The sequence below is a fragment of the Peromyscus maniculatus genome, chromosome 15 (genome assembly GCF_049852395.1).
Source record: "Peromyscus maniculatus bairdii isolate BWxNUB_F1_BW_parent chromosome 15, HU_Pman_BW_mat_3.1, whole genome shotgun sequence".
Classification (NCBI taxonomy): Eukaryota; Metazoa; Chordata; class Mammalia; order Rodentia; family Cricetidae; genus Peromyscus; species Peromyscus maniculatus.
The window spans coordinates 72019067-72046016 of NC_134866.1; the positions used below are offsets into that span (position 1 = coordinate 72019067).

The window sequence follows — 26950 nt, forward strand, 5'->3', positions numbered from 1 at the left end:
CCTGGTTACCTGGACTGGATGAAAAGAAGAAAGCTGAACACAAGGATTCCCTGTTTCCCCGCCATGCTGTCAGGGACGTAGTCAAAGTATCAGTCACAACAGAAAGTAACTAATATAACAAATACTACTAAAAATGTGCATATTGGTATGCTCCTGTTTGAAATGAAAATAACGCCAATGTATTTAAACAAACAAAATCAAGTTAATTCAAATAAATATCCTTTATTAAAGAAAAAAGAATATTGTTAAGCACCAAAACTGTGTGTTGTTACATTGCATGTACAGTAAGAGATGGTGAGTGCAGTGTTGGGTGAGCAAGTCCTTAGCTCTGAAGTCAGGAGTGTGAGACGTAAAAAGAAGAAGAGCAACGCAACCATCACGATGCAGAAAGGTTGCACTAGAGTGAGAGGCAAGGGTCCAAACTATTGGAGACCTCATAGTATTGCTATAATGCCTGCTTAGTGTTTTCTTTGTATCTTTAATACTTTAGAATGTTAACTGAGCATAGTTAAGTATATAAATCTGCAAGAGATGGCGTTTAGGGTACGCTGCAGACAGTCACTTCACGGAATGTGGGAAAGCCATCCCGGGAAGCCAAGCAGTCACTAGTGTTGGCTTCTGCCTTTGGAACACTGCACAAAGCTAAGAGTGCTGAGTCGTCGGTCTGCCACTGTAATTCTCATTTACCCAAAACAGGTAGAAAGAAAAGTGTCAGTTTCTTCAGCCCCAGTGGGCTTTACTCATGCAAGTGATCTGCAGCCTTCCATTTCTCAATAAACTACACATTAGGGTTTCACACCTGGCAATGCATACAGTACAGAGAGCGATTCAACAAGGCAGTGGGGACTGTGTTAAAGACATTATATGTCACTGTTAAGGGATGCACTGTCCAACCTCTGTAACAGCACAAAAATGAGGGGAAATCACAAGAAAGGGAGTGAATGTCACTGGTAACTGCAAAGACTTTGGAGTCGAGACAATGGATGTTGCATGAGAAACCTAAAACAGTGCATTACACCCTTTGATAGTTAACTATACAACATGCAAGTAAAAATGTGTTCTCCTGTTACAACTCAACACACACACCTTTGCTTTTCAATTTCTCAGGGTCGTTCCTACATACTTTCAATGCCCCAAACTGAGCCACTGAATCTACAAAAACAAACACATAAGAAACAAAATGTTCCCTTCCTCTCAAAACAAATGATTGCTTTCAAGTCAATGTGAAACAGCATCCATGAACGCTTATCATGTCAACCTCAGAGGTATTTTCTGTACACACACCTTGTAGTAACCCAATAAATGTGCTTGAAGAGATGGGACATTTCTAAATTTGGAATTCAGTCATACAAATGCCAAGTTGTGCGTTCAGTGTGGGCAAAATGAAAATTTAAAATAAGAGCATCTTTAACATAACTCAAGGAACATTTAAGACTCTCACTCTCTTTCTCTCTCTCTGGGTCAGGACAGCCTCCCACTTTTAGAAGCTTCTGTTTAAATACATGACATTGATATAAACTCATTTTGTATGAAAACTTTTTAAGTTACATTATATTTATAGAATAAAAATGCCATTGCTTCACTTTACAAAGCAATTAGGCTGAATTTTCATGTGCTTTAACAAAAAAGGAAAGTTCAGACATGACTACTGATGTGCTCAGTAGCAAGACATAAATGCTGTGTGCTCAACAGTAAGGTGCCTCCACTTTCTCACCTCTCTTCCATCTAAAATGTCTTGATGGTTACTGGCATCGCCAAGCACAAGTCAAATGTTCAATATGCACATTTAGCTTTATATAATCATTTATATTCAGTGCAAAAACAAGGAAAAATTCAAGGTCTCCGCTTCCTGTCAAACGGCTGTCGTAAGCTGTCTGCAACTGTCTGAAATGTTCTGCAGGTGTTCAGAATTTTTTAGTTATTGTTTTACCTGGTAAAAATATAACCTCAAAACTCCCTGATAGGTCGGTCTGCTAAAGACCCAAAGTCACTGCGCAGCTTGGTTTCCGGTGATGGGCGTATGACAAAGCTATGCAAAAAGCACTGATTTAAATAAATACCAATAAACCCTGTGAATGAGTTTCAAACACAAGTCTCAAGGAAAAGAGAGAATGCAACTGCATCCCTGTGTGTGTCCCTGTGCGACACAGATGCTGCCTAGGAGGCTGCATCCCACTGGGCTTTAAAGTCTTAGTGTGGTGTCTATGATACACTGTGCAACTGAGCACATTCTAGGACATACTGTGGCACCACGTACTGTTCTACATTCAGATTTGTAGAAAAGAACCCTCCCAACACACACATTGTAGACTCAATGAAGTGTTCATTATAGGAAAGTATCTTTTTAAAAATGAGATTTGCATCATGTGTTGTGGTGCACACCTTTAGTCCCAGCACACAAGGCGGAGACAGGTGGATCCCTGAGTTCAAAGCCAGCCTGGTTCTACAGAGCGAGTTCCAGGACAGCCAGGGCTACACAGAGAAACCCTGTCCCGGGGGAAAAAAAGTTTCAGTGTACAATGAACCCCTAGGAATGATTGTTTTTATGAACTCCATCCCCCTATAAAGCACTCTTTAAATAAGGTCATTGCTTATCCCCTAAAAGTCCTCATTCTCCAGCAATCTCTTACTGCTAAAAAACAATTAGGACTTTAAATCATCAGAGATACCTTTTTCAATACATACTACACTGGCTATTATACACAATTTTGGTTGTATTAGGGGAATATTTGAAACTGACGTTCAAGTATGAACAATAACACTAGGCTAAGCATCCCCAAGTCATCGACTAGTTTCCTGTCTTCAGTCTACTGTATCTGGGAACTGCACAAACAAGTGGGGTCTGTGGATATAGAATGACCCAGCAGAAGCCTAATTGTCTAAGCAGACTGGGAATCGGAAACGCCACGACAACTAAACATAGGAATGTGCTGTGAAGGCCAGAGCTCATCACATCTGGTCTGCTGACGTCATCCAAAACCAAGTCAAAGAAAGGCCCTTGTTTTAGTAAGTGTCTAGGAAACTGAGACGGAGGAGGGGGAGAAAAACCCACCATCCCTAGTATCATTTTTCTGGGGCTCTAAATTCACTTTAAATTAATGCAGTCCATCTAGTGATTTGTTGAACACCTGTACACTAGTTATTTTAATTGTATTGTTGTGAATAACTCCAATGGTGTGTGATTTTATCAGTAAGGAATCTTCTCTTGGGGGCTAGGAAGCAGCCTACTGAAGGGCACAAGGTGACCCCTCAGCCACACCCCAGGGCAGGGACCAGTCCTGGGGGGACCAGCATGATGGGTGAAGCACATGTGCTTGAAAATGGGCTGAAGGCTCCCTGCTGTAGTCGTGGATTGTCCAGGATGAGTCTCTCCTGAAGAGCTATGACAGGACGGGCTTAGAGCTGCTCCTGATCTCATGCATCCCCACCTAAAAGGCCAGGAGTTCGGTGCTAAGACTGATTACAGCCCAGCGGCTATTGTTACTTTATCGTTATAGTCCGCATTTTCCTACAGTTAAAAACAAAAACAAAAAACAGGGGGGGGGGGCAGAGAGCTAGCTCAGGGATTAAGAGCAGGCACTGCTCCTTCAGAAGATCCAAGTTTGATTCCCAGCAACCACGTGAGGGGTCTGTAAATCTAGCTCCAGGCAAGAGCCTCTGTGAACATACATAATTTAATTTTTAAAAAATGAATCTTTAAAAACAGAAAAAATGGAGCCAACCGTCTTGGCACCCAGCTGTAATCCCAGCACTGGAGAGGCAGAGGCAGGTAGATGCTGCAAATCCAGTCTGCATGGGGAGTTCCAGGCCAACAGGGCTACATAGCAAAACCTGGTCTCAAAAGTAAATAAAACTGGGTATATAAAACACCGATGTATGTATCATTAATATTAGAAGTGTAGAAATGATGGATGACTTCTAGGAAGTTTGTAAACTTTGCAATTTTTCAAACATTTTATTTTAAATATTTTATCTAGCCAATGACTCTGGGCTAAACACATTCTGACGCTTTACTGTGGGGTCTAAAGGACCCACATATCATCCTGGGGTGAGGTCTATGTATTAGCTGTTTTCATTGTTCTGGACAAGATGTATGACTGTGTTAGGATGAAATCCAGTATCTAAATAAATGCTACAGAAGCTCCCAGTCTCATCAACAAACATGCTACAAATATTTAAGTGCAAAGATTTGGTTTACTTTAACCTGTTACCAGAATTTTTTTTCCATAATTAAAGAAAAATATCTCTTAAAAATGACAAAAAGGCAAGCTGTGTTTCTAGAGGAAACTGATAGTGGACATTGAGGTGCTCTTACTTCAAGGTGGTTTCTGGGCTAAGCTGGGGAAGAACTTTCTAGGAATGAAGTTCTTTTTGGTATTTTAATCCCTCCATAAGGCCAAGATCTGTCTTCATCATTAGCACACACTCGAGTGTGCTGTAAACTGGGTCCAGCATATCTTCCTTCATGCATGTCCACATAATCCCACTGACAATCCACGCCAGCTCCCTTCATAAATGGACCCTTTAAGACACAGCTAAGTCAGCACTAGAACTACATATGTGCGTAGCATAAGCAAACAGTGAAATGCCAGCTGGAGGATTTCGGGACTGGCTACCTTCTGGACCTTTCCTGAACACATGCTCTTCACCATGGAGCATAACATAAAAACTTAAAACTGGTGCATGATACAAAGAGTTGTAGTCTGTATCACTACTGTTGAATCCTGATTTTTGATTCTCAATAGTAAAGTCATGAGTTACAGTAATCAAGCAGTAGTTCAAACAAAAAGACTAAAAATAATTTGAAACATTATCAAATTATGAAGCATTGCTTCTCATAAACAGGGTGCACATAAAATTCAAACTATTCTAAATTCAGAATTATGAAATGCTATTTTAAAAGCATGGAAATTTTAACTTCAAACTCTTACAAAATGTAAGACTGTGGCCTCTTAAAAATATGCCTTGTTAAATGTGCCATGTTTTGGTGCACACATTAATAGGTATATCTCCACTGGCTTCTCAGACACTCAACACCTCCTCTGGAGATGAAAAATGTGGAAACTGTAAGTGCATCATTCCATGTTGTTGTCGTCTTGTAATTCCTGACTGTAACTACCATGGTCAATGTCTTTTAGCATGTCACTCTTACTTCTAGAAGCGGATATGGCAGGAGCTGTGCTTCAGCAAGTATCTTCTCAGTTCACTGAAAGATGAATCCCAAAGCAGCTCACGCAGAAGAACTCTGCCAACCCAGTGTTCTTCTAATCACAGTGACCCTAGCGTAACTGGCCACTATGAGCTTATGATGGGTGGATGGGAAGAGAAGGTGTGTAAGAAACAGCCGTCTCCAGGAGGCCTTCTCAGGGCAGGCAGGAGCATTGCACATATAAAACTGACGTCACCACTACCAGTGAGTGACCGAACAGTAATATCCTCCAATTGTGCTTCCTTTTTTTCATACCACTTTCCCAATATACTCGGGATCTAATGGAATCCAATTATGGGAACAAGAGCTTAAACTTTTTCCCAAAAGAATCGGAGCCAGTCTTCATCCATGGGTATTTTTCTTCTTTCTGTTAAGTCACCTGTTTGTAAACAAAATAACACAATGTGTTAGAACAAAATGCCTATTACAGGTAGGGTAGATATTTGTTCTCTCATACCTTTTGAAATATCTGCAATGAATACTTTTTTCTTTTTAATAGTCACCTATACAGTAATGGTATAGGATTTCCTTCAAAATAATGTCTATGAATTTTTTTTAATTAGTTTTTTTAGTTTGTGTGAGTGTTTGACCAGGAATGTATATGCACCATGTGCCTGCAGTGCCTATGGAGGCCAGAAGAGGGTGTCAGATCCCCTGTGACCGCTACCACGCAGATACTGGGACTTGTCCACAGGCCTCTGGAAGAGTGGCCAGTGCTCTTAACCGCTGAGCCATCCTCTCCATTTAATACAAATGTTGATCGCTATGGAGTGTTAGGTTCATGCTGTGGACATCGCCCTGTATGCTGTGAATGTGTTGCTCTGATTGATTGGTAAATAAAACGCTGACTGGCCATAGCCAGGCAGGAAGTATAGTAAAGGCAGGATAAGCAGAGAGGAGAATTCTGTGAACAGGAAGGCAGAGTCAGTCAGGAGTTGCCAGTCAGACACAAAAGAAGCAAGATATGAAAATACCGGTAAGCCACAAGCCATGTGGCAACCTATAGATTAATAGGAATGGGTTAATTTAAGATATAAGAACTAGATAGCAAGAAGCCTGCCACAGCCATACAGTTTTATAAGTAATATAAGTCTCTGTGTGTTTACTTGGGTCTGAGTGGCTGCAGGCCCAGGTAGGCTCCCGCTAGTTTCACTTTAATTTCTATTACTCTTAGGCTAATACTTTATGTCAAAGTGTGTATTTATTATGTTTTACAAACTGCCAACACAATAAGACCCATTATATGGTTGTCTTTAAACATGAAAGAGACAAACCGTCTTTATTAATTGACCCTTTAGGAGAAGGATAAAAACCATTTTTTAAACACATGAACAAAAGCACCGTGCTTCTATTCTGTTTTCTTTATTTCAATGAAGCTACACATGGTACTGAGTACTTGAAATACAGCTAGTGTGACTGAGAAAATATCTTTTCTAGTTTTTAGATTAAAAAACTCAAACAAAATAGTTTTCCAATAAGCACATTTTTGTTTTGATAGGATATTTCACTGAGATGTGCTATTAGGAAATACAACATAAAGACTAAATCAAAGCCTGGGTTTTAAACCCTTAGTACCTAGAAAGGCTGAATGCACAGCAGTAAACTATTTCACAACTTTATGGCATCTACATATTGAAAGGTACCATTTTGGCCCTCTGCCATATAAAAATTAATGAAATCAATTTCACATATTCCTTTTTACCTATGAAACAGGACCGCCATCAATTTTATTTTCATTTATTTATTTATTTATTTATTTATTTATTTATTTATTTATTTATTTATTTATTTATTTATTTATTCAAGACAGGGTTTCTCTGTGTAACAGTCCTGGCTGTCCTGGAACTCACTCTGTAGCCCAGGCTGTCCTTGAACTCACAGAGATCCATCTACCTCTGCCTCCCAAGTGCTGGGATTAAAGGCATACGCCACCACCACAGTTTTCTTAAAAAGACATTTGTGCCTCACATTTTCTTTCCATTGTTCTACTGACAAATTTGAGAAAGATATATTTTTTTCTCTTGTTTAGAAAGCTCTTTGGGGACAGGAAGGCCAGACTAGCTGTGCAGTTCTGCAGTACCCAGGCAGTGTGCAGGAGGTGGAGGCAGGAGGATCATGACTTTGAGGCTAGCTTTGATTACTGTAGGTATTTTTAATGAGTGAGATAGAAAAAAAACAAAACATTTACATGGCCATTGCCTTTTAAAGGTGCTTTCTGGGGCTGGAGAAATGGCTTAATGATTAAGAGCTCTTGGTACTCTGCAAGAGGACCTGAAATAGGTTCCTAGCATATCAGGGGCTCACAACTGCCTGTAACTCGTAACTCCATTTCCAAGGGGATCCAATGCTCTTTTCTGGTCTCTGTGGGTACTGCAAACATGTACAGAAACTCTATACACACACACACACACACACACATACATACAATTAAAAACAGAAATAAAAGAACAAAGCATTCCTGGCCAGGTATGATGCACATACCATGATAGCAAGAGAATCACAAAGAGTTCCAGAAGAGCCTTAAAAGGTGCATACAGGAAAGAAAACTACTGCAACAATGATAGAAACCAATACAGAATGTGGCCTCTGGAAACATACCCACCTCATTTGTCACGAACAAGAGGGACTGCTGTATAAAGGGACAGGATTTAAAAAAAAAAATTAAAAAAATAGGCACTGAGTAAATCAAATATCCACGTGGAAATAAGAGAATGTTTTTGAGTTAAAACCTGGAATTCACATATCTATTATCCACACTAAAAGTATAATGAACAGGCCACAGACTCGACAAAACATGCTGGAGCTCACCAGCTGACCGACGTAAAAGCTGGACCACTGGCTCATGCTGCTAAAGGCAGCAGGTCATTTACCTGCTAGTTCTCCCAGTCTGTGCAAGGTAAAGCCTCCTCTTCATCCTCCGACTCAGGGGATGCTTCTTTAATTCTTCTGAGAGCTTCATGGATGCTCCGAGTCAAAGGGTCTGTATCAGGCAGAAGTGTGAAGGATTCTCTCAAAACTTCCTTCTGAACCTTCTTCAATTTTACCCCTTTCCTTATCTGCGCCAAGATATTATTACTGTCATCTTCATCAGGAAAAGGAGGCAGAGTCCGCTGTTCAACCTTTTTCAGATGAAAACTACCACGCTTCAAGGATGCTAACACTTCATCCATGGGGGAACTCACTTTGGAAAACAAAACAAACAATCAGAGTCAGGATAACTGTATTTAGAGTCAAACTCTGTGACCTCCTCCAATGCAAGCTGGGAGATGGTCTTGATACGATAGGTGAGATCTCAAAGGACCCCATATTGCACACCCACCACCAACCCAAAGTAAGACAGTGACTGGTTACATTTTTTAATTAATTAATTAATTTATTTATTTTCTAGACAGGGTTTCTCTGTGTGTAGTTCTGGCTGTCCTAAAATTTGCTCTGTAGACCAGGCTAGCCTTGAACTCATGGAGATCCACCTGCCTCTGCCTCCTGGAATTAAAGGCATGTGCCACCATGGCCAAGCTTTTTTTTTTTTTTTTTTAAAATTGGAGATGGAAGATGAGGATCTGAGTTCAAATTCCCAACACCCATATAAAAGCTGGACACAGTGGTGCATACCTATAATTCCAGTACTTGGGAGGTACATGTGACAGGTGGAGCCTGATGGGCTTTAAGTGGAGTTCCTGGCTAGCTAGTCAAGCTGAAACGGTGAGCTCCAGGTTCAGGGAGAGACTCTGTCTCAGAAAGTAAGGCAGTGAGCAGTTGAGGAAGACCCTCAAATTGACCCTGGCTCAACATGAAAAACTGAGTGCATATACATACACCACACACACACACACACACACACACACACACACACACACACACACACAATTTAATGTTGGTTCACTGTCGCTGTGCTTTTTCATTTAGTTATTTCACATATGAGATTCTATTCAGATTGTGGTATGAAATAACTTAGAGAATATTCTCAGATTAATATGTAATATGCAAGATGCTCAGTATTATTTGCCCCATGCAAATTAAAAGCCCCTCAATGGTAAGGAAAATGCTATTTTTAATAGTAACTGTATTGAGGCATAGTGGACATGTGATAAATTGCACATAACTTCCTGCTTGTCTTTGTCTTTTTATATGAAGAACTTTCTTAAGTCTTCAATACTAAACTGTGACCTATCTTGTTAATGGCTTCACACCCTTTCTTACAATGATATCCTCATCATCAATAGCATACGAGCTCCATCATTATCACCATCATCATCATCAATAGCATACGAGCTCCATCACCATCATCATCAATAGCATATGAGCTCATCACTATCGTCATCAATAGCATACGAGCTCCATCACTATCAGCAGCATCCTCATCATCAATAGCATATGAGCTCATCACTATCACCATCATCATCATCATCAATAGCATATGAGCTCATCACTATCACTATCATCATCATCAATAGCATACGAGCTCATCACTATCATCATCCTCATCAATAGCATATGAGCTCATCACTATCACCATCAATATCAATAGCATGAGCTCCATCACTATCATCATCATCATCATCAATAGCATATGAGCTCCATCATCATCACTATCAATATCAATAGCATATGAGCTCCATCACTATCATCATCATCATCATCAATAGCATATGAGCTCCATCACTATCACCATCAATATCAATAGCATATGAGCTCCATCACTATCACCATCATCAATAGCATACGAGCTCCATCACTATCACCATCATCATCATCATCATCAATAGCATACGAGCTCCATCACTATCATCATCATCATCAATAGCATATGAGCTCCATCACTATCACCATCATCATCAATAGCATATGAGCTCCATCACTATCACCATCATCAATAGCATATGAGCTCCATCACTATCACCATCATCATCAATAGCATATGAGCTCATCACTATCATCATCATCATCAATAGCATACAAGCTCCATCACTATCACCATCATCATCACTAGCATATGAGCTCATCACTATCATCATCATCATCAATAGCATACGAGCTCATCACTATCATCATCATCATCAATAGCATACGAGCTCCATCACTATCACCATCAGCAGCAGCAGCATATGAGCTCATCACTATCACCATCATCGTCATCATCATCATCATCATCAGCAGCAGCAGCAGCAGCATACGAGCTCCATCACTAAGCTAGACTCTCCAGTCAGAAACAGTTTACCATTCAAGTTAAAATCACATTTGTGGGGCTGGAGAGATGGCTCAGTGGTTAAGAGTACTTACTGCTCTTCCAGAGGACCCAGGTTCAATTCCCAGAAATTGTCTGTAACTCCAAGATCTGACACCCTCACACAGCCATACGTGCAAGCAAAACACCAATGCACATAAAATAAAAATAATTTTTTTAAAATCAGATTTGTTTGTCCTAACACGAAAAGTGCTACCTAACAAATAGGTCAAATGTCACTTGGATATTTTAAAAACGTGCCTAATAGCTCAAGAGAAGGTATGTATTTGGAAACACTTGCTGTGAGTTAGTAAGAATTCTCCTCTGCTGTGACCCTGAATGCCTGTTTGCTATCAAAGAATGTTCAACAACACTCTTAGGCTTTGCAATGCAGAGCTCTTCCCTGTGCTCCCTGGCTCCCCAGCGAGTCCGATGGGTCCGACAGGTCCTGTGCACTCACCTCTCCTCCGCTGTAGGCCCTCAGCAGTCTTCCTCAGCTTCCTCCGGGCACTGAGCAGCTGGCTGCTATCGAAGAGCTGTGCTGAGGGGGCGCTGGCTGACTTGGGGATCCTCTTCTCACCGCCCTCCTTCCTAAGTGTGTCTCTCTCCAGTGTCTCTGAAGTGCTGGTGCCACCATTGTCCTTTGCAACAGGCAGAGGCGGGGGTGGAGGCGGGGGTGGGGGAGGGGGAGGGGTTGGAGGGAGAGAGGCCGGGAGTGGATCTGCAGTAGCAGAAGGTTTGAGATCACCACTAGTCAAAAGTGGAAGCGATGAGGGGGGAGGCAGTTCCGAGGTAACGGCACTGGGAGGGAACGATGTGGCTTCAAGTTGTGCTGATGAAGTGTCTTCCTGGTGGACAAGGTTCCGAGGAGGCTCTGCTGACTGTGAAGGCCCCAGCTGGCTCCCCGCTTCCCCCACCTCTGTTTTCTCCTCTACCTGCTGCACTCCTGGGAGAGAGTCACACCGCTCCTCACAGGCCACAGGACTTGCTGTGCTTCTTCTTCTAGAATGAGCCACCTTTAATCTCGCTGATTTAAGGATGACTTGCCCGGGGTACCTCTAAAATATCAAAGTTATTGTATGAGCATAAAATAACTTGCCAACAAATGCTTAGTTATTTCTTCCTTTAACAGAGTGTTATTATTTTGTCTCTTCTCTGACTTTTTCCAAGGTACAGGAAAAAAGACAACCAGAAAAACTAGAATACCTGTGCCTCAACTTTCAATACCTTTCAATCAATTATCACCAACTCTTTTATTATCCGATATCAAATATGCTAAGCCTTGTTCCCTCTTACCCAATTAAGTCAACTGCTTAGAAAACGCCATGTGCTGGGTATTGCGGTACACCTGCCTTTAATTCCAGCGTCCAAGAGACAGAGGCAGATGGATAACTATGAGTTTGAGGCCAGCCTAGTCTACATACATTCCAGTTCAGCCAAGGCTACATATAGTAAGACCAAGCTCACAAACAAGCAGGAAAAAAAGCCACATGACTTTAAGTCTTCAATGGGGAAAAAAAAACAACAGTATCTAAAACTCAAGATAAGAAGTATTAAATATATATTACTGGTACTTAGCAGGAAACTAAAACATTACTACTGTTTATTTTCAAATACTTATATAAAAAAAGTTGAAACCTTTAAAAAAAAGGGGGGGTACTTTTTAAAATGTCTGATAATGATTTTGATAGGAGAGGGAGAGTGCAATAAAGTGGTTTTTTGTAGTATCGACAGTATTTTCTTTTTATTCAAAGGAATCCAGGCTTTCTTGACACGCTCCATTCTTTGTACTCCTGAAGGAGTACACCAGGGCTCAGAAGAACACTACTGTCAGCTTCAGCCACAGGAAACCTGGGAGCCCATCAAACCAACGACTGTGGTTGGGATAGATTCTACACAGAGATCTTCTAATAGGAGAGTACTACGGCACTCTCTGAAAAACAACGAAAATCCATCAATCTATTACCTGCTTAAATGTCCGGAGTCTGTCCAGGGTCCTCTGTCTCTCCTGGCTAACCCAGGCACTTTTCCTTTCCTCTTCATCATGGAATTTTTCTCTCTTCTGGGAAAAAGAAGAAATTACATTACACTGTACCTTTTCACAAGGGAAAGGAAAAGTGAGGATTTCCCCAACATGTTAATCAAATGACGAAGAGAACAAACGACTCAGCAGACAAACCTTTCACGAAGAAATCACTACACTCCCTGTTAAGTTCACACTGGCCCATGAAGTTCAATCAAACTCTTTCTAAGCTCAACAACAATGCTTAGTCTCAGGGGTCGGGGCTGAAACAATTTCAGTAATAAATAAACACTCTGGTCTTCACATTCAGCTAAGTCAAATATGAGTGAGTTTTGAAATAAAAACAGCAACCACCACATCAGTAACTGAGTGTTCAAAGGTCAGGAAAAACACACTTCAAACACCCACTGTTTGTGAATCACGTGGCTCACACCACCCTGCAAGCAGCAGTTACCGACACTGATGGTCTAACTCTCTCCTTAGTGCTGAATCACCTGTACGTTACATAGCAAGGCCTCATTTGTCAGACATTTTATTTCAACAAATGAAAAGACTTTCTAGGTGGGAAAAGGGTTATTACTTCTCTGCTTAATTTTCAACGCTTGACTCTTCATGTCAACAGCACATGTACCAAAACTGAACTGAGAGAGGATTAGCAAGGCCCCTCCCTGCTCAGGGCTGATTAGAAACTCGGGAAGCACTCCATACTTGAACAAGACAGCAGTGGAGCTGCCTCCTCAGGAGACTGCCCCCCCGGCCCCCCCCCCCCCGACATTAGGCTCTTCTTCTCCTCACAACCTCTTCACCCCCTTCTTCTCCCCACCCAGGCTTGCTGACAATGGCAATTCTTACTGTATCTTCCTTGGATGATGACATCAAAGCCTAAGATAAAGAGATCTGTTTCCTTAAAAAGGTGAGAGGTGGGCTGGGCATGGCAGCACACACCTTTGATCCAGCACTCAGGAGGCAGAGGCAGGAGGGGGATCTCTCTGATCTGAGGCCAGTTTGGTCTAGAGAGCAAGTTCTAGGATAGCAGGGCTATGTAGAGAGACCCTGCCTGAAAACAAACAGAACAACACAAAAAGAAAAAACAGCGGCAGAGAGGACTCAGGGAGCGAGGTGCTGACCGCAGACGCGAGCCCCGAGCCCCGAGGAGGAGCCGTGGAAAATCCAGGTGTAGAAGGAGGCGGGACAGGTGAGTGTGGAAGGAGGCGGGACAGTGAGTGTGGAAGGAGGCGGGACAGGCGGACTCCTGGAGCTTGCTGGCCAGCTAGTCTAGCCAAGCCAGGTACAATGAGACCCTGTCACAGACAGGTGAGTGGAGAGTGACTGAGAAAGACAACTGACATTGACCTCTAGCATCTGAGCGTGCTCCCACATGCACGTGCACATATGCACACAGCCAAGGCATGGTGGTGTACTTTTGTAATTACAAGACTTGAGAAGCCAAGACAGAGAGATGATTGTGAACGAGGCCAGTCTAGTCTATCTTTAAAAAAATAAAATGAAAAGTAAAAAGGTGAAGTAGGTGTAATCTATGGGTGAGAGGAAACTAAAAGGTATTTGGATAATATAATCCAATAACAATATTTATTTACATCTAAAGATACAAAACCACCCCAGGAAGAACCTGAAGCAGTCTGTATCCAGAATGACAGACACAAAACAGAAGCCATTGTTAGCAAACTAGACAGCGCCAGGCTCCTTACTCACGGTCATGTTGGTCACTTTACAGTGTGGCAGATAACCTAATCAGGTAAGTCCTGACTTTTCTTAGTTTAAAACTACCTGAAAACAGAGTTTGAGAAGAAAATGCTATCTTCAAATACAACATGTTGACATCAACCTCAAGTTACATTTGATGTACTTAACTGCCAAATACAACCAAATTTTGACTAAAATGAGGAACAGTACCGACGAGCATCTAAGATAAGATAGTGTTCCCTACAGAACAGGCATCCCATCTCTAGGAAACCCATCAACTCCCACCAGTGATAAACGGTCACAGAAGCTGAGAATATTCCTCTGAATACCCTGTTCCTTATCACAGAGTCAACAGTACAGTGGATGTAGACGAAGAGGAAAACAAGATAGTACATAGCCCTTCTCTGCTGAAGGGAATGAGTTCCGACAATGCTCTTAACAGTGGTTCACACTGGTGGGCAGCAAGCAGCACTTGGAGGCCGAGGCAGGAGGAGGATGTGCATTCTGGGTCAGTCTGGGCAAGAAAAAAACATTGTCTAAAAGGGAACCTGGCAATCAATGTCCAAATATAGACAGAAGAGTTAACAACATACAAGATTCCCACAGATGGCATATGAAACCACACGGACCTCATGGGCAAGTTTGGGTAGAGATAACTCACTGAGCACAAGACAGAGCATGCTCAGATTGTCTTTGTCCCATTCTAAGACAATAAGAAAAGAAATGGTGTGGTCTGCAGTGACAGCCGTGACTGTCACACTAAAGCTATGTCTGAAACCAGTGCCTGAAGACCACACAAGAGCCGAGACACAGCTTAAAAGCAGGGCATTTCCCGGCGTCCTGTCTCTAACAACACAAAACAATGATGACTACCGCAAAATGGAAAAGAACAAATACATAGAGAATAACATGAACCTAACATTACCAAGTAGAAACATGGCACTTTTTAAATAGAAGAACAGTTACTGCCTGATGAAGGACTGGCTTTCCATTAAAAATAAAAAATGGGGCAGGAGAGATGGCTCAGCAGTTAAGAGCACTGGCTGCTCCTCCTAAGGACCCAAGTTCAATTCCCAGCACCCACATAGCAGCTCACACCTGTCTATAACTCCAGCTCCAGGAGATCTGACACCCTCGTACAGACATATGCAGGCAAAATGCACATAAAAATAAATTTAAAAAAGAAAACTAAATAAAATAAAAATAAAAATTGATGTGTATCAGAAAAGCCATACTCAATGAGGTATGCTGGGCCTCAGACTTCTTCACTACTACATCAATACTACAGAATATAGTGACAGTGTCTCCAAAACTTTGTTGGAGAGGTAATGACTATATTGGACAGCCAATCTGCCCTTTTGTTATTGTTATTTTCAAACAGGGTTTTCTCTAGCTGTCCTGAAACTCACTCTGTAGACCAAGCTGGCCTGGAACTCAGAGATCTGCCTGCCTCTGCCTCCTGGGTGCTAGGATTAAAGGTGTGTGCCACCACAGTCTGGCTAACCTGTCCTTTTCTTACAAAGAAAACAAGAAGACATTCCACAAACATACAAGAATTAAGGAAATATCAAGAACACTTTCCTTAAACAGTACTTTTATGAAACCTTAACCCTAAAGGAATAAAATATACTTAGAAATAAAAAAATGAGCAGCAGAGGACTGCTGATAAGCAATGAACTTGCTTAACTCTAAAACTGAATCTTAACAACTGAGAGATATGAATGTGAACAAAATCCAAGTTTTCTGATATTCTCACATCCAGATCCACAGCATCCTGAATGGCAAGGCCAGCAACAGTTGATTTACTTTTCACAGCCCAATACACTGATCCCAATGATCAATGCTTTTCCAACTATCTTCGTAAAAGAATCTATAAAATTCTAATAGTTCTTTCAGAGTCATGATTAAGGCCTTTTGCTAAAAGTAGCAACAATGAATTCTGGAATTCATTTTTTGGGGGGTTGTTTTATTCTTCAATGATGATCACCTATCACTTTATATATTATACACAATAAGGGTTTTCAGCCGATTGAGACAGACTCTGATGGTCAAGAGGTTAAATTGAAACTTCACAATAAACTTAAATCTTTTTATTTTCCTAGACAGGGCTTCTCTGTGTACCCTCTGCTAGCATTAAAAGTGTGTGCCACCACCACTCAGCATTTAACATCTGATATATGATCAAAATTTATACAGACATAAAAATACAGAACGGGTGAGACTTGCATATAAGAAACCATTCAAGGTCATGCACTAGAAAAAGTCATGTAACTTGTTAAAATATCCAGACAACAAAATAGTAAGAAAGACGCTGTTTAAGAAGAATTAATCCCATGTTCTGGTTCACTTACTGATTTGTAAGTCAACTGCACGCTATAATACACATCAGGAAAAGGGCAAGGCTGGCTTCCTTTTCTTTTAGCTCATGCTAGGCCAGGGCTTTACTGAAGCACAACCCTTGGTTTTTGACACAAGGTCTCACAATATAGTTCAGGTTGGCCTTGAATTCACAGGCATGCATTATGCCCAGCTAGAGTGGGGATTATCACACAAGTTTAACCAACATGGGATCTGTACTCTGAAGTATCATCATGGTGAGAAAGAAGAATACAATACAAGTTTTCTAATTTGGCCAATGATGAAGCAGGAGGTAGGATGCTACCCTTGAGATTGGGAAAGCAAGAGAAGAGAAGTTTGGGTTAGGAAGTAGAATGAACAAATCTAAGACAACCTGGATATGGGGCAAGAAGGAACTTTGATAACAGATACTATCTTTAGAATGGTGGGTTTAACACACACATATATGAATAAAGTTCATAAATTGTGCAGACATTTATATGTATATAAGCATGTATATAGGGAAGCTCTGAACAGTGTCAGGGCTCTTAAGTAACATTCTTGGCAGAACAGCAGAAGTAGTGTCTTATTAATTGTTTGATTGAAGGACAGATGACTGATTCATAATTGATTAGGAAATGCTTTTTAGAAGGCCTGAGTAGCCACCCTGTTTCCTAACGGGTGGAACTGCCACACTTTCAGAGAGGTCAGATACACTCTATATGTCTCTTGGTGGTAGTGGGACGGATCCTTTGGATAAACATTCGTTCCATGGACTGTGGCAAGGGACAAGGAATTGTGAAAGATTAAAAACAGCACACTTCCATGTCTTGCTCTTACATTAGCTGAGTCAATTATTATACAAAAGCCAGACCTCTCTTCCTAAGTCTCAGAAGCAGGCTCACTACATCATCTTCAAGGTTTCCAGATAGGAAAACAAAGAGAAGACATGTTTTAAGCTCCACAGTAAAAGCAAATATAAAGCTACAGACTTTTTATTTACTTTTATTTATTTTTTTTTTTGTGATCTTCCACCTTAGGTAACAAAGCCCAGAACTACGAGTTAGGAATATACCCTTCTGCCCCTGCTCTACACACTCCTGTTCCTGCTCTACACACTCCTGTTCTACACACTCCTGTTCCTGTTCTACACACTCCTGTTCCTGCTCTACACACTCCTGTTCCTGCTCTACACACTCCTGTTCCTGCTCTACACACTCCTGTTCCTGTTCTACACACTCCTGTTCCTGTTCTACACACTCCTGTTCCTGCTCTACACACTCCTGTTCCTGCTCTACACACTCCTGTTCCTGTTCTACACACTCCTGTTCCTGTTCTACACACTCCTGTTCCTGCTCTACACACTCCTGTTCCTGCTCTACACACTCCTGTTCCTGCTCTACACACTCCTGTTCCTGCTCTACACACTCCTGTTCCTGCTCTACACACTCCTGTTCCTGCTCTACACACTCCTGTTCCTGCTCTACACACTTCTGTCCCACAGCTAAAGTTTACCCCCTGACCCAGCTGAGTCCATCAAATGAAGGAGCTCTCCCAGCCTAGTGTACACTGGTGCCCACCTGGAACACGGGAGTCCGCTTGCATCTTCCACATTCAGATGCAGACCCCGGACTTCCAAGAGAACAGGCACTCTGAAGCTTGTAGAGAAGCAATGACTGGAGTGTGAACAGACAGAAAAGGGTTTCCTACAGCACTGGTGGTAAGAGGCCTAGAAAAAAACTGCAGGATCCTAGAGACTTGGACGGAGCTTCCATGGTAAGCCAGCATCTCTATATATGAGTCACATGGACAGAGAATTCAGGAGAATGGATTCATCATACCACAGCTATCTGTCAGCTGGTATATATCAAAGTCAAATCTGTTAGATCTAAGGATCCCAGATGGAGAGATATGAAGTGGAGAGGTTGTTTGGGGAAGTATAATGCTTACAACCTAGAAATTACTATGGTAAGTACTGTCTCTAAGAGCACAGCCCCTAAGTGGAAGGCCTAGAATGCACATCAGTTTCTTCCTTTAGCATCTAAAGGACTTTGGTTAAATCAGCTCACCTGTGAGGGGGCTGGAGGGAGGCTGCTATGCTAATACAGGAGACTGGGTTCTGTCAGCATCAGAGTTGGGTACAAGGAACCTAGATAAACTTGACCTACGGAGATCCAGCTTCCATTGTCACAGTGCATGTGTGTGGTTTTTTGGAGGGGCAGGGGTGCTTTGGGGGTAGGGAGTAACTGCAATGCCAGTGGAGGTCAGAAGATAACCTTGAAGTCAGTTCTTTCTTTCTTTCTCTCTCTCTCTCTCTCTCTCTCTCTCTCTCTCTCTCTCTCTCTCTCTCTCTCTCTTTCTTTCTTTCTTTCTGCTGTAGGATCTGAAGCACCAACTCAGGTCATCAGACGCATGGCAAGCACTTCTACCCACTCAGCCATCTTGCTAGCCCAATAATGCACTCTTAAAGAATCGGAGCTGGGTGTGGTGGCGCACGCCTTTAATCCTGGCACTCAGGACACAGAGGCAGAGGCAGGTGGATCTCTGTGAGTTCCAGGACAGCCTGGTCTACAGAGTGAGTTCCAGGACAACCAACCAAGGCTATATAGTGAAACCATGTCTCAAAAAAAAAAAAAAAAAAAAACCAAAACAAAACAACAACAACAACAACAAAACACCCACAAACAAACTAACTAACTAAAGAAAGAAAGACTCTGAGGACAAGGATTGGATACAGCACAGTCAGAACAGAGTGTGGCTGATACACCCGGTGCAGCTCCATTGGAGAAATGATTTTTCCTTTGCCAGTACATATCAATTGCAGATGGCTTCCCCCTCTCAGTGCTGGGATCCTATCCGGCTTGAACCCGTGCACGTCTTTGTGAATTAGTAAGTGCACCAGTCTTGTTGTATCTGGAAGACAGTCTCCTTGGAGTCATCCAGCACCTTTAGCTCTTAGAATCTTTCCATCTCCTCTTCCTTATGGATTCCCCAGCTTGGAGGAGAGGACTTTGATGCAAACAGCCATTTAGGGCTGAGTGCTCCAAAAGTCTGCACACTGTCCAGCTGTGGGTCTCTGGATAGTGCCCATCTACTACAAGAAGAAGCTTCTCTGATGGGGGTTAATCAAGGTACTGATCTGTACCCCAGCCTGGTAGGAATTTATAAAAATTTAAGAGTTTTATACTAGATTGCCACAGCTAAAGCCAAATCTGGCCTCAAATTTGGAATCCTTCTGCCTCAGCCTCCAGAGTGCATATTACAGGCATATGCCACCATGCCCGGCTTAAGTGTATGTTTGTTGTTTTGGTCTGAAAACAGTCTGGTAGCTCGTGCGGTGGTGGCTGAGGCAGTGTAGCTCCATGACAGGGTCGGCATCCCACACCCCTCCTACCCAGAGCCACCAGGATGCCCAAGAGAAAGGTTAGCAGTGAAGGCGGAGCCCAAGTGGCGCTCGGCAAGGCTGTCGGCCAAGCCTGCCCCTGCCAAGGTGGACACCAAGCCGAAGAAGGCCGCGGGAAAGGATAAATGATCAGACAAAAAAGTGCAAACAAAAGGGAAGAGGGGAGCAAAGGGCAAACAGGCGGAGGTGGCTGAGCAGCAAACCACAGATGTGCCTGCAGAAAACGGAGAGGCTGAGAACCAGAGTCCAGCCTCTGAAGTCGAAGAGAAAGAAGCCAAGTCCGACTAACCATCCATCGAGTCTGTCAGTGTCCCGGCCTCCCTTCTTGTACAATCCAGAGGAATATTTTCATCAACTATTTTGTAAATGTGAGTTTTTTTTTTTTTTTTTTGGTTTTTCGAGACAGGGTTTCTCTGTGTAGCTTTGCGCCTCTCCTGGGACTCACTTGGTAGTCCAGGCTGGCCTCGAACTCACAGAGATGTAAATGTGAGTTTTTTAGTAGCTCTAGAAACATTTTTAAAAGGTGAGAGAAAGTCCCACTCATCCCATTTTTTAAGTGTAAATGATTTTTTTAAGAGGTTAAATCACTTGCTGGTTGGTTATTTTTTGGTACAGCCAGAAAATAGCAGGATACTGAATCAGGAGAGGCTGTGACTGTCTCGGGGGTCACCATAACATTCCGTAGAGGGGGCTAGTTTTATACCCTATAACACAAAGCATAGTAAATGGTAATTTGGAGTCTTGGTCGTGCATTTGTGTCTGGAATATTTTCAGTTATTTCTGGTCTCATGTTTCTAATAGAACTGTATCCTAAAAAAAACACTCCTTGGTCCTTGCCCAGTCAGAACTGTCTCTGGTCATGGCAGTCCATTTTCCTGACAATTGTGATAATGTTCTGTAAAAGATTAAAATTGTGAATATGTACTGTATGTGGCATAAAACTGTGAGTCAGTGGAATTAATGATTGTGAGCATTTTGATTGTTATGTGAGGTCTTTGGGAAAACTTGCCAAGTTTAGGATGGAACATCACTGGAATAAGTTCAAAGAGAAACAGCACATGGCTCTCTTGGGTATGTGAACACAATGTATGACTCGTAAGAGTTTGGATCCATGTTTTTAGAATTGAAATGTCTGTGTACTCTGCTCCTCAACCAGTAAAATCTGAGCTGTGAAAGAGAAAAAAAGGGGAGGGGAGGGGAGGGGAGGGGAGGGGAGGGGAGGGGAGGGGAGGGGAGGGGAGGGGAGGGGAGGGAGGAAACAGTCTTTCTCCGTATGTAGCCTATGCTGGCCTCAGCTGTTCAAGCGACCATCCTGCCCTTGTCTGTCAAGTGCTACAACTACAGCTGTACACCATTGTATCTGTGAGGATATTTTTAATGGAAAAAAATAACTTGTTTTTTGACCACAATTTTTTTTACCATTTGTTCAGGGGTAGTAACAGTCAGCAAGTAAACTTTGTGCTTCTTTAGTTCATTTTTTGAGTTAATATTAGATTTTAAACTACCTTAGACCTGCATGTTTATTTTGCATGGTTTCTATGGAAAACTGTTAAAACAATAAAATTAATTATGAGTTATATTTTAAACAATATACTACCCAAGAAATCCCAATAAAGGTAACTTGAGTTTCAAACCAGGCTTTGAGAAACAATAATCACTTGTCATCAAAGGCTCTGGGCATGCACAACCTGAGGCTATAAGCCTCATGCGGTTGCAAACAGCCAAGGACAGCTCTAAATAAGGTCCAATATAAAAATGTAAACTTACAGCATTATGAGATGGGGGAGGGGTGCTGATATCTCCCCTGTCCTCCTGTCTGTCTCCCCTGTCTTCCCATCTCCTGTCTCCCCATCTCCCGTCTCCCCCCCCCCCCCGTCTCCCAGTCCCGTCGCCCCCCTCCCTGGTCTCCCCGTCTCCCTGGTCTCCCCCGTCTCCCTGTCTCCCGAGTGTGACTTTCTTTAAAGATAATTCAGAATGGACATGCCTGAAGCCAGCTCTCATTTCCCTGAGCTATAAATGTTTTAGAATGGACTTACATTGTTACTGTTTCCCTGTCTCATCAGGTAGGCTATCTAATGCTGCTGTTGGGCCAAATTTGAAGATAATGTTTACCTCTGATATGCCTGTAGATTTTGACCTTTGTCCTTATAAAATTCTTTGAGGAACAAATAAATTACTTCATCCACCAAAAAACTGGCATTTTATCGGAAACCAGATTAGTCACATCAAAAGAACACATTAAGAGTAGAATGTCAGTAGTCAAGCTAGTAATCCAGGTAGAAATGAGAGCAGGGGACCCTCATTCCCCATCTGATCCCTTACCTAACCAGACTCAGCACATTCAAACCCACAGACAGAGGTGAAAAACAAAGGCCCTAATGAATTAGCTATTTCTGGCTCCTAAGAGAAAGAGTCCTATAGTTTAAGGAGAAGTGACTGATCCCCATGTAATTATGATAAGGGGCAGCTTTAGCTCAACTGTGCCAAATGAGCTCAAAGAACCAGAAATGAAGTCAGGTCCACTGACGCCGTGTGATGCCAAAGAAAGAAGAGACGCTCTACAATAATCCAATAGGGAGAAATGCCACACTAGCATTTTCATACTCCATTAGGTATACGCTTCTAGTGTTGACTAAAGAGAGCCGTGTCAAAGCCTGGAGAACCCACTCCAGTGTATGCAGGTGTGATGCGGTACAACACTGGGAAGGAGGGAAGGAGATTCCTAACGTAGCTCACATAACATAAACCAGCTACTCTCCGCACCTAGGAGCGCAGGGCAGGGCACATCCGGAACACAGCAACGTGACGTCACACTGGATAAGAAGCCGGAGCTGTCTGCTAACTGGGAAAGGCCAAGTGTGCTCCTCCTCGTCCATCTTTCCTTACATCATACTGGAAATCCTAAGCTAATGCCATACGAAGGGGAAATCAAGTTATACACATTGGCAAGAAATAAAGCTATGTAGAAATGTATGTAGAAAGCAGAAATGAAAGTCAGCATAAAAGAACAGTGGACCATTACAGCAGAGATGCTATACATGAACAATTCCTAGTCTACCAACTAGAATTTGAAATTAAATATGAAATAATACTAATCCCCACAAAGACAAAATCTGCCATATTACAAGATTTAAATGAAGAAAACTATAAAACTGAAAGAAAGTTAAATAATCCTTGTATGTATACAGTAAACTTCAATAAAGATTGATTCCTTCTTCTCGTTGATTTAGAGGTTAAAAGACCTAGGTTAATAAAAGAGTCTCCAAACAGAGCCATGGAGACAAAATCTCTTGACCTTTGACTGGAGGGCAAAGGAATGCAGTGGGACACAGTTTGTTAAACAAATGGCGCTGGACAAAGTGGACACGGACGTGCCCAAGGTGATGGGGACACCGACCTTAGACGGGCCAGGCAGTTTTAACTCAAACAGCTCATAGACCTAACTGTAAAATGCAAAGCATAAAACCCCTACAGTATTTAAAGTAAAGAGACACCATGCTATGAAAAACAACAACTAGTAAGCTATGGATATTGCTCAAAGCAAAAGCTCTGGAAAGGATACTGTTTAGAGAATGAGAGAATAAGCAAAAGACACCTGATAAAGGACTCTTCAAACTCCACAATGAGAAAGAAAAGCTCATTCAAAGTGAACAACAAAAGCCAGAGTGGTGGTAGGGCTGTAATCTGGGAGGTGGAGGCAGGAGGTTCAGCTATACAGGAATTAAAGGTCATGTTCTACGTGAAATCCTATCAAAACAAACAACCCCCCGCCCCCCCAAAAAAAAGATAGATAAAAAACCTGAGCAAGGAATCTGAACAAGTACTTTACTAAAGAAAATACATATGTGGCAGATGAGCATATAAAAACCATGCTCAGCACCATGTCATTTAGGAATATGAACTAAAACCATTAAGATACTACTATACCCATCAGGACAGCTATCACTCTGAGAACAGCAAAAGCCGGAGAGGGTGACAATATAGAGCTCTCCCTTATTGCTGAGGTAAGTGCAAACTAGCACATTTAATCTTACCCTACTGTCCAACAATCAAAACCCTAAATCTGCATTATTAAGTGAAATAAGTCAACCTGAATATGCTACACTGTGTATATTCCAAATATACTATCCTGTTTGATTCTCAGTCATAGACTCCTGTCGTTTTACACCTGAGAATAGTAGTAGACCTCACACCAACGGGAAGGAACTCAACGTAATCCATAACTTTGAAGAGCAATCAATCTCAATCGTATGCCAACACTGACTTACTGCTAACTGTAACACACGTATGAACTCAGTGGTAACAGAAGGCTGGAGGTTAAGCTAGGCGGCACACAGCACTCCTGGACTTAGCATTCATTTTCTCCTAAAACAGATCTCAGTCACTCAATCACTCAAACATACACATTCAGAGTCACTAACATCTAGGGACACATACTCTGGACTTTTTACCCTTTTCGGACACATGTAAGATTTTGTTCCAAGTCTCCAGGAGTCCTGACTTACTAGTTGTATTGTGTGATGGGTTCTATATTCCTCTTCACTCTGAAAACGCTGTTGGAACTTTTCATTGTGTTTTGCAATACAAATTTCCTAGAAAAATATAAAAGGTGTTTTAATTAAAGTGAGACTTAGAAAGACCACAGCAAAGTTTATCTGACTTGTTTTACTCAGGGGCACAAAGCTAACGAGGACTAGCTCCTCCTTCCTTCACCACAGACCACTAAACCATCTCTGCATCTCTGGAGGGTCAGAACTGGCCGTTAAGACCTGTCTAGCCCGAAGAGCAGTGCCTCAGTCCACTCTCTTAACATCCCAAGCTCACTAAGTAAGGCTAAGGACCCTGACACCATCGGTGAGGACACTTCAGCTTTCCTTTCAATGCACTGCAGGGGATCCTAGCCACATCCTTTAGTGAGTCACCTACAGAATAAGTAAGTGGAACCCAGCCAACACTGGCTGTTAGAACATACGGAAAAGGATAACTCTTCTAAGAAATAGAAATGTTTAATGTAAGAAGCTGAGAACAGGCAATGGCTACTTAGTTTTAAATGGAGGCAATGGCGATCCTATCACAGTCTGATTTGTCAGACAGGCCCAGGATGAAGTAATGAAGGCACCAGGCTTCCACACCTTTTTGTTTCTGAGGTAGGCTTTCTTGGCTGAGACACGCCCCCTTCTGGCTTCCAGCTGCCGCGCCTTCTGCTGCAGCTTCTGCAGCTCTTCTCTCTGCGCGGACACAGATGCCACCATCTCCTCCTTCTCCAGCATGGCCTCCATGCTTTCGTAAGTGTCGTAGTACACCACTTCATCTCTCTTCTCTGTCATGGAAGGCATGGTTAGGAATGAGCTTCCTTACCCAACAGTCATTAAAAGGTGAGGAAATAGACCTCCGACTACATTATGCAACATTTCTAGCAGTGTCTGGTACATAGTAAGTGTTCAATAAATACAGACCTCACTCTTCCACACTCCACCCACGCAAACCTGCAAAAATTCTGATTCCAGATGAAGCATCCTTTAACAAAGAAGGCATGCCACAAACATACTCCAAGCCAACATGCAGCCCGAGCTGAGTTCACGGACTCCTTCAAACATTTATGTTTAGACCATTTTTTAAGTCTTAGGAGAAACACAGTTGGGTCCATGTATACTTTCTCCACATCCTCCACCCTTTGTGGAGACTGTGGTTCAATCCACACCATACCTGATATAAGTCTTTTGATGCTCTCCAGTTGTGCAGTCAAAAGTAACTCTTCACACTTCAAGATTTCAAACTGCACTTCGTACAACTGAAGCTGCAGATCATAATAATCCGCTTCAAGCTGATCCAACTGAGCTATAGCTTCTGTACCGCCCTGTAAACTCTGCATCTGCAGTGAAAATAATAACACTACTATTAATTGGTGGAGACAAGGAAAAAAGTCAACTAGATATTAATACTAATCTAATAAGGTACGTCCCCAAAGCAACTTCTTTAAGAAAGAAATGAGTACCGGGCAGTGGTGGCACACACCTTTAATCCCAGACATACAGAGTGAGTTCTAGGACAGCCAGAACTACACAGAGAAACACTGGGACGGACGGACGGACGGACGGACGGACGGACACACACACACACACACACACACACACACACACACACACCACTTCTAAGCTGGGTGTGGCACTGATAGTGCAGAAGACCACGTAAGGCCAGGAGTCTGAGGCTAACTGAAGAGAGAGCACAGGCCTAGTAGCAGAGGCTTGAGCCATGGGAGCTGAAGATGTTACATTAACTCAAGGCCAGACTGCGAAAGAGTGTGTTCAAGGTCAGTCTGGACAGCTTACTGAGACATTTATCTCAAAATAAAAAAGTAAAACCAGCCAGGACAGCTCAGCTATGAAAGTCTGCCTATGTCTACAATATCACTATCTAGGTTCACTTCCACTATCACAAGAGGTTGGGGGGAGGTATCTATACTTTTAGAAAATACACACAGAACCAAGGAAGGAGGCGAAAGGGCACCTCCTAAACATAAGGAACAAAACAAACACCTAAGAACCTGAACCAATAGTAACTCATAAACAGTAAAGTTTCAACCTAACTTACCACCAAGCAGACTTGTAATGTTTATACCATAGCTCATTCATATTTAGAGTAACAATGTACTATTATCATCCTGACACAGATCTCAATCTTTTCTCAGTTCAAAAGCATACACTAAGTTATAGCACAACAAACATACAAATTTCCACAATAAACATACAAAATTCGGAGTCATATTTCGATGGTTACAAGAGTGGGAAAAGTCAGTTACTCCACACAGCTGGGCTCCCCTTTGTTTCTCAGTCACAGCATATGTTAAGTAGATCAGTCTGAGAGAATTGCTTCAGATGTGAAAAGTCCTTGCAATCTATGCATGATAGTTACTTTTGGTAACAAAGCCTGTTATCTTGAGCAGAACTGAAATCAGGGCCCTAGACTGGGCCTAAGTAGGAATCTTGAAATTTCTCGGGATGGTTTTAAAGTGGTAGTGGTCTTTTATGAGGCTTGTGTGGCTAGCCCTGA

At 42.2% G+C, this 26950-nt stretch overlaps 1 protein-coding gene and 1 pseudogene across 1 annotated transcript in view; one reads left to right on the plus strand and one right to left on the minus strand.

The window, feature by feature from the left end:
• Positions 1-202: 202 nt before the first annotated feature.
• Positions 203-26950, minus strand: part of Jmy (junction mediating and regulatory protein, p53 cofactor) — a 74404-nt gene continuing 47656 nt past the window's right edge. Inside the window, exons 5-11 of the mRNA XM_042261631.2 lie at positions 25607-25772; positions 25033-25220; positions 24406-24492; positions 12400-12495; positions 10894-11491; positions 8080-8390; positions 203-5588 (exon numbers count right to left, since the gene is read on the minus strand). Of these exons, the coding sequence (XP_042117565.2) occupies positions 8083-8390; positions 10894-11491; positions 12400-12495; positions 24406-24492; positions 25033-25220; positions 25607-25772 (1443 nt within the window). The 3' untranslated portion in view covers positions 203-5588; positions 8080-8082. The remainder of the gene's footprint in view (positions 5589-8079; positions 8391-10893; positions 11492-12399; positions 12496-24405; positions 24493-25032; positions 25221-25606; positions 25773-26950) is intronic.
• On the plus strand, positions 19857-20273 carry LOC143268701 (non-histone chromosomal protein HMG-14 pseudogene; annotated as a pseudogene).